Source organism: Natrix helvetica (assembly GCF_964273705.1).
Source record: "Natrix helvetica genome assembly, chromosome: 1".
NCBI classification, from domain to species: domain Eukaryota; kingdom Metazoa; phylum Chordata; class Lepidosauria; order Squamata; family Natricidae; genus Natrix; species Natrix helvetica.
Window position 1 is genome coordinate 266,021,765 of NC_138548.1, and position 12,632 is coordinate 266,034,396.

The 12,632-nt window shown below is 35.3% G+C and overlaps 1 protein-coding gene across 2 annotated transcripts in view; it reads left to right on the plus strand.

Annotated features, from left to right (window-relative positions):
- Positions 1-12,632, plus strand: part of TENM2 (teneurin transmembrane protein 2) — a 1,011,554-nt gene that overhangs the window by 973,553 nt on the left and 25,369 nt on the right. For both annotated transcript variants that reach the window (XM_081934447.1, XM_081934448.1), the window contains 3 exons: positions 1,064-1,218; positions 1,681-2,555; positions 8,884-9,059. In XM_081934447.1, coding sequence (XP_081790573.1) covers positions 1,064-1,218; positions 1,681-2,555; positions 8,884-9,059 — 1,206 coding nt within the window. The remainder of the gene's footprint in view (positions 1-1,063; positions 1,219-1,680; positions 2,556-8,883; positions 9,060-12,632) is intronic.

Genomic DNA, 12,632 nt, shown 5'->3' on the forward strand with positions numbered 1-12,632 from the left:
CAAACAAAAGGCTGAGCTGCCCACACCTACCACGTTTATTTTTTCAGAATACTCACAGGGGTTATTATTTTTAATAAAGAAAAAACAGGTAAAAGCAATAGATGAAGTTGGGAGCTTGGTGAGTACCAAGGAAGATGAAAAGTTTCAGATACTAGGCAACATTTACTAACTTTTTGTTGCAGAGTAGCAACACTGTATTGACATCAGTAGTTGAAACAGAGAAAAGATAAAGAGGTGCAGAAGAAAGGGATGATATAACTTTTGTGGACCCAAATGCCTGAACTCAATTAGTGACAGATACGTTTTAGAAGTTTGAAGATTGTTTCCCCTTCAAATACATGTGTGTTTGTATTTTCTTAGCAGTTTAGACATTAATGGCTGTGTGTTGCATTATTTTGAGGGGACAGCACATTTACACTCTTATACAAGCTGTATACTCATTACTTTACATTGTAGCCTAGTGTCACTTCTTCAGTGTTGTCACATGAAAATATATACTTCTGTGATGTACTGTAATTTATTTAACGATTTTCAAAATCATTCCTTTATAACACTTGTCAATGCTTTCTGTGTAAAACTGACAATGCAAGCACACATTTCTGAGATAAAATCGGAAAAAGTGCCTTTCATAGAGGGAACAATGGCAAGAAATCTGAAGAACTTTAGGGTGGCATGGTAACAAATGGCATAGGCAATGAGATTTTCTGAAATTTATACGAAAGCTTTATTCCTAGATTTCCAAATTATGTTTTATTTAAATGTAGTCTGTACTGTGAAAAAAAGAATGAATAATCTTTTTTAAATACAAGGAAAAAGAAAACAAGTCACATTGTATTAGGGTTGGAATGGGAATGAATTTACAGAAATTAAAAATTAAAATATATATTTATATAATGGACTTTAATGAGAAATACTCTTTTAATTGGCCAAAACTGAATTTGAAAGCACAAAACATCAAAAGAATAAATTATCAGGGGAATGGTTGATATATAATGATAGATTATAGATTATGATATATACAGTGTAATCTAATCTTATTTTTGCTTCTATTTCATGTTGGCAGGTATTGCAGTGGATAAATATGGCCTTATGTATTTTGTTGACGCAACAATGATCAGGAAAGTTGATCAGAATGGTATCATATCAACTCTGCTGGGCTCTAATGACTTAACTGCTGTTCGGCCACTGAGCTGTGATTCTAGCATGGATGTCACCCAGGTAGAATGTTATTTGCTTCTGATAATAAAACAGATGGATAAATGTCTTGTGGTTATCTCCAAGATACACCAGAAGTTTCAACCTGCTGGGAGAAAAAGTTATTGCTGATTATACAACATATAATATTTAACATAATTAGCAACACAAAAAAAACCAAGCCTTCTTTTCAGAAGCTTCTATATATTTACAACAGAAAAAAAATCTGTGGTACAGTAATGTGGTTTAATTAGCTTTGGTTATCCTTTATCTGGAAAGGGGGCAATTAATCCTTTATATAAGCATCCAGAGAGCTGACTGCATGTAGGTTTAATGAATACTGAAAAGAATATTGTCTAAGGCAATTCCATACAGCTTTGATCCTTGACTAACTCCATTAAAACTGGCCAATTATTTGCTGTTCCACACAAACCTTTGTTCATCCAAAGTTTTTAAAGCAATAGTAATGTGTTGCTTATTCTACAGGTGCGACTGGAATGGCCAACTGACCTGGCTGTCAATCCAATGGATAACTCACTGTATGTTTTGGAGAATAATGTCATCTTGCGAATCACTGAGAACCATCAGGTTAGCATCATTGCTGGTCGTCCAATGCACTGTCAGGTTCCTGGGATAGACTACTCTCTTAGTAAACTGGCCATTCATTCTGCTTTGGAGTCAGCCAGTGCCATCGCCATTTCACATGCTGGTATTCTTTACATCAGTGAGACAGATGAGAAAAAAATTAACCGTCTTCGTCAGGTCACCACGAATGGCGAGATTTGCCTCCTGGCTGGGGCAGCTTCAGACTGTGACTGCAAAAATGACGTCAACTGTAATTGCTATGCTGGGGATGATGCTTATGCAACTGATGCCATCTTAAATACTCCATCCTCCTTAGCTGTGGCCCCAGATGGTACGATTTACATAGCAGATCTTGGAAACATACGAATCAGAGCGGTCAGCAAAAATAAACCAGTTCTCAACTCTTTCAACCAATATGAAATCGCTTCACCAAGAGAGCAAGAGCTGTACATCTTCAACATTGATGGCATCCATCAATATACACTCAGTCTTGTCACGGGAGAATATCTATATAATTTTACCTATAGTGCTGATAACGATGTGACTGAATTGGTTGATAACAACGGCAACTCTCTGAAAATTAGGCGGGATACAAATGGAGCTGCACGCCATTTTTTAATGCCTGACAACCAAATTGTGACTCTTGCTGTCAGCACCAATGGTGGTCTTAAAGCAGTGTCAACCCAGACCTTGGAACTTGGATTAATGACCTATCATGGAAGCAGTGGTCTTCTGGCAACCAAAAGTGATGAAACAGGATGGACAACCTTTTATGAGTAAGGCTGTTTTTAAAATAACCTATAGTGCATATTCATTGTCTATCTGAGTAATCATCTGTCTTCATAAGGAATAAGATAGTAAGTGTTTTTTGTAGTAAGTGTTTTTTCCCCCTAATGCAGGATGGCTCAAATAAGAAAGGTCTAAGCATGTTGAGTGGTCTCCAAAGGGAGCCTGAGCACTCACTTTTGCATGCATGTTCTTGTTTACTCTTATTGTGTCACTATGGGTTTTCATATAGCTTAAATTATTTTGTGCAAAAATAAAATTTGGCAGAGTCAGAGATGGAGCTAAAAGAATGGATAAAACATTGGTAAAAGAACATTGAATGAATTAACCAGTGCTCTGGTTCAGTCATGGGGAAAAAATTATACCATTATAGTTCATTTACAGCTTTTTTTTATTTATATTAAGAATGCAGTAATATGATTCTTATAAAAAATAATGCATATAGAACAATTTGATATAATAGTTAGGACAGCAGGCTATAAACCAGGAGACTATGAATTCTAGTCATGCCTTAAGCATGAAAGCCATCTGAGTGAGCTTGGGGCCAATCAATCTTTCTCAACCCAAGTCACCTCTCAGGGCTGTTACTGCAGCAAAATTAGGATAAGGAAAGAGTATTGGGTATGTATACTGCCTTGAGTTATTTATAAAAAATAATAAAAGTGGAATAACATTTTTTTAAAAAAAGATGCCACATAGTCTTTATTATTGAACCCAGAGAAAACAACTTTGAAGTAATTCTGAAGATAGAGCTTGGTAAAAGTGGGTATAATTTTGAAATGCCTAAATAATTTATTGGTGTCCAGTACTACTAGGAAAAAACTTTGTTAACCTTGTCTGTCAGGACGGAGGATACTTATTTGCCCTATTTATTCTGCCTAATAGACTGTGGCTACACCCCAGTAATCTTCTTCCCCACAGGGATATCAATATTACAGTTACTTTTGGAATTTAGGTAACAAATCTTGCCCTTCAAATGTCAGGATAGTGGGATCATGTTCTATACAAGCAGATAAAGCATTGATAAAATTTACCAATTGCCTATTTCTGCAGATAGTGAGGAAATTGCATCCAAATATATATACATACATACATACATACTTGCAGTTATAAAGAAAATGATTTTCTATATAATTGCAAGATATTAAAATGTGCATTTTTTAAAAATAACCTACGCAAGCAAAGTAGGTTTTTTAATTGGCATTCTGCAAAATTAAAAAATTGGTGATGAAAAATACTAATTTCAAAAAGATCATTTCATAGCTATAAATGGATAATATATTAACATACACATCTAAGCTACTTTTTTTATCTTTCACAGAGTTTGCACTCAAAAATAAAATTACTTATAAGAAAGCATGCAAACTTTGTATGCTAAGAATCAAGCTACATTACTTATTTAACTCTATTGCTACAAGTTCAGCCCCACTGTCCAAAGTAGAATATTTTTTTTAATGACACACTTGCTATAGATTAATATTTGCATGGTAGGAAATTGTCCATTGTAATGGAAAATAAAGACAGTGCCTCAGATCTACTCACAAGACGCTTGCTGTTTCACATGAGCATATGTACACTTGGTTCCTCACAATGTTCCAGTCTGAATCTGTTGTTAAATTACTGAATTTAATGGGAGGGGTGGGGAGACCATCAGTTTCTTCTTCCCTCCTCTCCTTGGGTACAGCCACAATAAGATTACAAGCTTCAGATTTTTAGTTTATCATTAAATCAGTTTTCAATTATATTCAGGGGTGGGCTTGAAAAATTTCAGCAACAGGTTCTCTGCCCAGTTGCTGTGTGAGCGTAGCCATGGTGGTCATGGCCTACTTGGCCTCATGTACCGGGGGGGGGGATTTTTGCCTTCTCCAGGCTTCAGAGGCCTTCCTCGAGCCTCTGGGAGGGCAAAAACTTTCCAGAGGCTGGAAACAGGCCCATTTCCCGCTTTCCAGAAATTCCAGGAGGTCCGTTTCCCCCCCCCCTCCCTGAGCCTCCGCATGGGCCCTGCACTTACCTCGCATCCAAAACGGGCCATGTGGAGACACTGGGAGGGGAGAGGTGGGAGGGGAGGGGCCAGCCAGGAGTGGAATTTGGAGGTTCCCCAAACTGGCCATAACGTTACCTATGAGTTCTCCCGAACCAGGGCTAACCATAACAACCCATCCCTAATTATATTTGAACAAAACCAAAAACTATCTAATTTAAATAAGCCAAGCTTTTTAATAAATTAATGCTGATTCTTTTTTACTTTTGACCATTTTCTTTCAAAAAAATGATGATTTAAACTAACTGCAGATTCAGGTATCATTGAAATGCAGTCACTGCAACACAGGAGGCAGAAACAACGGGGAAGTGAGAAGAAAACTGTAGATTTAGTTTGACAATTCTGATCGCAATTATAGTTGTTTTACATGAGACTAAAACAATCTGTGTACATAATAACAATTACAATACAATACAATACAATAGTAGAGTTGGAAGGGACCTTGGAGGTCTTCTAGTCCAACCCCCTGCCTAGGCAGGAAACCCTATACCGTTTCAGACAGATGGCTATCCAACATCTTCTTAAAGACTTCCAGTGTTGGGGCATTCACAACTTCTGGAGGCAAGCTGTTCCACTGGTTAATTGTTCTAACTGTCAGGAAATTTCTCCTCAGTTCTAAGTTGCTTCTCTCCTTGATTAGTTTCCACCCATTGCTTCTTGTTCTACCCTCAGGTGCCTTGGAGAATAGTTTGACTCCCTCTTCTTTGTGGCAACCCCTGAGATATTACCTGAGGAGCTTGCATCTAAGGGCCTGTCTCTGTTGCTAAGTTATCTAGCCATACCTAACCAGCAGCTATACTCAGCAGTTAGACAACAGCTGAGTGGCAGCTGATGAGGTTCAGAGGTGGGGAGTAATATGTACATTAGCCAATAAGTACACATCCCACCCATTACTCGGCAGCTCCTTTTTCAATCACATCATATGACGTAAAATGGAAGAGATTATGTAAACCTTGTGGCGGCTCTTAAATGCAATGATATTAGGTTAAAGCTGGAAACACTGTTTAAATATTAGTACAGTTAAAGATGACAGATGTCCCTCTCACTTATGGATCAGGTATGAAATTCACATAGCCTCACGAAGACATGGAAGAAGAAAAAGTTGCTATGATGTTTGCACTGCTTGGTACAAGTGGGTTCAAATAGGCAGACTTACAATATGAGAATTGCACTTTTCAGAAGAAATGCCTGTTGCAAATCTGTCCTGTGAATGTTTCTCGTTTCCCCACCCTCAGTCCAAGCCTTGCTTTTCGATGAACCGAAAGAAGTGTTTCTTTCATTTTGACTATTAATGACTTATTGGGTTTTTTAAATGTATGATTTTCACACCAAACAAATGTAATTTGAGAGCATAAATAATCATATGTCTGGTGTTTCTGATTGAAAAATAATATTTTCAAGGCTCTATTCATTTTTTGTTATTTTGATGAAATTTGCTGAAGTTCAGCAGTGCCATCTGCAGGTCAGTTTGTAAAATGATAGTATACAGGTGCAGACCTTTCTTAAATTTTACTGATAAAAGTTGCAATATGACTTTCAAGAGTAGTAAATGGGTGACCACATCCCATTAGTCCTGGTTTGCAAGACTAACTTACAATGCATTTGTAACATTCTTCATCCAATATAGCATGAAGTACTGTTTTGAACAGTAAAGGAAAAGAAAGAAGAATGGATAGATTCGTTTTCTTTGTTTTATTTGTTTGGGATTTTTTTTATAGCTTCATTAGTTTAGGCATATAGATGCTCAGTTCCTGAATTGTCAGATTATTTTATTTATTTGTTATAAAATTTATCTAACCACCCATTTCCCCAAGAGTGACTTTGGGCAGCACACAATAAAACATCAATAAAGGAAAATAAAGTGTTTTTTTTAAAATGACTAGCTAAGGTTTATAATTAAAATAATAGTTAAGTAGCAGATTCATGCAGAATAATGGTAAATGGTGTGTGTATTTGTGTGTGTTACTTTCAAAAGACACACAATTTGTTAACTTAAAGAATAAGGTGCCAATGAAAGGAATGGATGGAATTGGAGATTTTTTTTTGGAAATGTTGAAAAAAGTAAATGTACTTGACAAAACCTATGCAGGAAAGAATGGTGTAGAGCCTTCCATATCTGTTTTAGCTTTGGAAAAGAAGCAAACCAATACACCACTAGTCCTGTTGCAGAAATTCTGCCAAGTCCTATGCGATTTTTCATTCTGAAATGACTATCCCACTAGCATAGACATAACTCATGAATCTTTATTAAGTCTCTGAATAAAACATAGACAAGCATAATACGCATTAGAAACACCCAAAGCAATAATCGTCACATATTTTAGAAATAAGCATAATATACTGACTGTGACTATCCTATAAGATTCCCTCCTTTAGTAATATACCTTAATCGTGGCATTTTAATAGCTCTCTGGTGTTTTGTGCCTGCTGATTCTCCCATGCACTCATCAGATCCCAGGAAATGTCCTACTCCATCATACATACTGTGTGTGTGCAATAAATGTTTTACAGCTGCCTCCTGCCTCAATCCGTTGGATAATTAAGTCATATTGTCAAGCTTCTGTTGCAAACTAGTCAAGACATTCTTTTCCCAGCGGATGACAAGAATTGTTTTCAAGGACATTTGATCCTCCCATATGATATTCAGTCTGTTGCTTCCTTTTCTTTCTGGACAATTCTCTATCTGCACATATCTATTCCACATATCTCAATGGGCTTACACAATGACATAATTTGCACTATTTACTATTAGTACATTATTAATATGTCTCTGTTTCCCTTCTTTTTCTTCCTTCTTTTCAAAGAAAGAAAGAAAGATACATACATACATACATACATACATACATACATACATACATACATACATACTACCCCAAAATTGCTTAATTAAAAAGAAATATCAAAAAGATTTATTTCTCTTGCCAAGTGAGGAATTGCTGGTATTCTCTCAAATATAGCAAATATAGTAGAACGTCTTGATCTGAGGTACAAAATCTCAATGTCCCAAAGGTGCTTTTTCAAGAGGCAACTTGGACTTTCTGTTTTTTCTTTGAAGATGTTTCACTTCTCATCTAAGTAGCTTCTTCAGTTCTGACTAGATGATGGGAAACAGAAGAATTTATACTTCTTGCAGACAGCTGGTCATTTGCATTCTTTTAGCGAGTTGTTCAGGCCAACTGGAGGTTTAGTTGTGTTGACTCACTAAAAGAATGCAAATGACCAGCCGTCTGCAAGAAGTATAAATTCTTCTGTTTCCCCACAGTTCCTGGATGAGAAGTGAAACGTCTTCAAAGAAAAAGAGGAAGCCCAGTAGCCTCTTGAAAAAACACCTTTGGGACAACTATGGATGACCGAGACTCTCATAGACAAACATTTCAATGGCCAACACACGATAGCAGAGGTTTTTTTTTTCTATATTGCCTTTTACTATCTAGGGATCATCTGGAATTTTTTGGTACCAGTTTTAGTCACTCTTTATCTAGCCCGCATTTCAAATAATTGTTCTTATTTGAGCTTATGTCCTAAGTCACTTTATTGGTTCCATACATTTTCTATATAACACTAAATCCTAGTGAGAAAAATGACTAGGGACTATAATATTGCAGCATTTTATTTAACGTGACTATTATTTAGTGTTCTAATATTATAGCCTTTACGGGGCATCTGGAGCCACTGGATGGATCAGTGACCGAGGCCCTTAGGCAGAGGAGTGTTTATAAGGTATTGACAGCAAAAACTGGGCATTTGAAAGGCAGCTTTGGGTTACCTGTTTTGTCAGCATGGTTTTGGATCTGTCTGCCTAGTTGAATTGCTTATGAAATAATTGAACCTATTTGCAAGATGGATATACTGTCCGAAATACTGAAGGCTTATGTTTAAAAGAAGAAAGGAATGAATATCTGGTATGGGGAAGATTGCTGTATTTGTTTTGAGATGTAAAAAGAAAAAATAATAGAAGAATGGGAGATGTGATTACATTCTGTAAATATCTCAGAAGGGGTCAATAATAATTTTCCAGGGATGATTATGTGGAAAAAAGAAATTCCCAAAAGTATACTATTTCCAGTAAATCATCTTTTTGATCATACATCGTATTTTCTTTGGCATGTGAACTTAACAGTATATTCCCTTTAGTATATACTAAAAATTATTCCAATTATTTGTCTTTGGTTAATAGATTGGTTTCATAATCTGTTTAGCATTTCTTTCAAGTCCAGGTAGTGCATGTCTGATTTAGCTCAGATTCAGCCACTTAAATAAGATTTCTCTTTTTTCAGTTATGACCATGAAGGACGCCTTACCAATGTAACTCGCCCTACTGGTGTAGTAACAAGCCTTCACCGTGAAATGGAAAAGTCTATTACGATAGATATAGAAAACTCCAACCGTGATGATGATGTCACAGTAATTACCAATCTCTCATCTGTGGAGGCTTCCTACACAGTTGTTCAAGGTACAGAAATACAAAGTCCCAAAGACTTTACACAGTTTGTGTGAGTAACAATAATGACAGAAGATAAATATAACCAACAACCAGTGGGGCAAATGTTTACGTAGCCCTTGATCTGCTTAAAAACCTGATAATACCAACTTTAAATTAATATTATTTCAAAGGTAATCATTATTTCTTCATTCAGAAGATTTCCCTTCATTCCTGCATCTTTTTCAGGAGAGGATTGCAATATGTGTTCAGTTTCAGTACAATGTAGTTGTCCTCCTATGGCAGGAAAAGCCAAATGCACGTAAAGGAAGCAAACAAGCGAATATATATATCCTCTATCCCAGTGCATGAATATTAAATATCAATGTGCTCTATTAGTATCGCCATCTAAATAATATTCCATAATCTTTGAAATACATAATCCTGTTTTTTCCAGTGTTTTATTTCTTTGAAATAGAAATTGCAGTTCCATCCTCTATTCACCTTTAATCTTAATAATTTACTTGCCTATTATTTGTTAAGTCTGCTGAAAAATTATTCCAGCTAAGACTGATAATTGAGGAAATAGTACACTTTTCATTAAAATGTATCAATATCCTGATGATATCCTAAAAGAACTGGGTGACACAGTGTTGTTCAGTATAACTAAATGGGAAATATATTCTGTTCATTTCAATTGCTAAATTACTTTGTGAAGTTCCACATTTCCATTTGACGTCTCTTGTTTGACAAATCAACATATCACTACTATATGACAAATGACAGACTCCTTTTGTGTTGCACCTTTGTGCTTGGCTTCGCTTGACTGCTTTCCTGTCTAAAACAAATCTCATATAAATTATCTTCCTTTCAACAGCAAATTCCTTTTCAGCATTTAACATAACATTCTCTGAAGACTAAGGGAGAGTAAATGTACATAGTGTGTCTGAAATTTATTACAGATTTCGAAATATTTTTGGCATGAGAATAAACAATGACATCTCCATTTGGTCATCAGACAAAACATCTTTTGATAGAAATGCTCTTTTTCTTCTTCCAAAAATCCTACTCATATAGTTTTATGTATCCAAACAAAAAATTATTTAGCACAGAAGAATTAGGGAGTGGGAAAATGAAATCAAAATTACATTAGCCTTAATTACTTTGGTCCAATTACAAGTTGCCAAAATTTGAGAAAGCATTGCATGGGAAAATTATGCTCTGATACAATTGCCACACATTATACATTGCTTTCTTACTCATAATTAAAGATCTGTGACATTTGTCCTTTAACCCTCTAAATGCGAAAAATTCTAGTATTTTGTAATCAAATAAGCTTCTTGTCCCATGTCAGTGTTACCTCAGGTTACATTTCTGTCTGTGATTTAAAAAAAAACATAAAGTCTCCAGCCTGATTTTAACTGCTATTAAAAGATTCATAATTTCAGGAGTTACTTGTCTGCTATGTACCATCTTGCTTTTCTACATGTCCTATTCGTATTCAAGTTCTACTTGTAACATGATACAAAGAGATTTGTTACTTCCAGTATAGAATTTCTTGAATTATTTTTGAAACAGAGTGTTCAATGCCCTTTTTTACAATTGAACTATATCACTACCTAGTTATATATTTAAGATATATGTCTACAGTATACACACTTTCTAAACCAATCATCACAATTTTTCCACAGAGAGTCATCTAAAGTTAGGTTGAAGATATCCAGTGACCTCTTTCATTGGTTAATAAAAAATATTTCACCTATTTCAAGTTTTGTGTCTCTGCATCAATGCAAACAAATCATATCAATTATCTACTTGGTGTACTCAATTTATAGGTGAAGTTCTTGATTGTGTATGCTGTGCACCTTGTCTAGTTCTAAATCAAAGCTAGTCAATTGTACAGATGATTGAGTGAGGTTCCAAAATCTCTTCTCAATCAATGTATTTAATAGATACTAAATCATTAGAAAGCTACCTGTTATATCAGCCAATGTGCTTGCCTGTAAAATAAACTATTTTATTGTGGTAGAAACTATTTTGATGACTTTATTCTCACTAATGAAAACTTCAAGATAACTATTATGATTTTGTAGAAAGCTATTTACTTAGTTTACACATTTATATCCCATTACAAATGGAGGATTTGTTGCGCCTTTCACAATATGAAAAGTTCATTAGAATATGAGTCCCTTCGGGGAGAGGGGGCGGTCTATAAATCTAATAAAACTTAAACTTAATATACACAGTATCCTGAACCAACCAACCCCCCCCCAATAAATCAAAAGATCATCTCAACAAGACTCACAAGGACAAAACACCTCTAATATTCTCCGAACCTAAAGAAGTGGTTCATAATTGGACCTTTATGCAGTATTGCATTATTCCATTTTTTACTTTCCAGAATTCTTTTTTTTTAAATCAACATCTATAAATATAAAAACACTAGATATCAAAGTACATTTTCTGTCATAGGGAAGAAATGGGATTCCGCTTCTTTAAGAAATAATTCACATTTTCAAAGAATAGCTTTCTTACATACATATTTCCCTTTCTGTCTCATTCCATGGTTACTGTATAAATTCTTGCTATCAGGTCAATCTACAATGCATACCAAAAACATCAGATATTTATTATACAAACTAGGCAAAGTTCTCCATCCCAGTGCATGAATATTAAATATCACTCCTTGGAAGATTTGTCCTTCATGTGGCTTTCTGAAAAACTTTAAGCAGTTCTTCCCAGCAAAAAGATTTTCAACAAGAAAATCCTATGTACCTCACTTCATAACCTCAGTGTACTGAATCCTGAACTCCATTTGTTATGTACATATTTAAAGGCTCTATTATCCCTTTGCAAGGTTACCTGTCTGGTTTGCATCTCTGCAATCTCTGTTATTCCCTTATTGATTTGTTTTGAACTTATTCCTTAAAATTGTTCTAAAGTTGTTATTTCCTGTGATAGTTGTTCAACAATCCTGAAGAGGTATGAATACAAAACCATTTACACCCAAAGCTGCATGTGATTTGCATTACTTATCATTAAAGATAGTCTTTTAATTATTATTAATTCAGTTAGGAGACCTGAAAACCATGTAATTTGAGCACATGCTGCCAAGATGAGGTTGAATAAAGGTTTGGGGTGTTGTTGTTGTTTTTTGTAAAAAGAAAGTCTTCTTATTAGCCCTGTTGGGCCAAAATGATGAGAATTTAAATTCATTATACGGAGTTAACAAATTAAGGAGGATAAATAGTTGATGCTATTACAATATGCATCAAAGGACCCTATTTGCTTATTTGCTTTCTTCAGAGCAAGCTATAATTATAGGGAGCCGATTTCATCCAATTTGCTATTGCTAGTAAAGTCTTCCTTCTGCAAACTCTGCATGCAAAATTTGATGCCATCTTCAGTAAAACTATAATTCAGAAATGTTAGCCTGGCAATTGTTCATATATGTACTTTTAAAAAGATCAGGAAAAGGACAACTAGAGTTGTTTGTGATCAGACAACTCCTTTTAAAGGTGTCTTTTATTCTCCGTTGTGGGTTTTTTTTTCTCGTTATAATTGTGTAGGGTCAGCCATTCTGTTTTCTGGAATCTCTATTCTTAA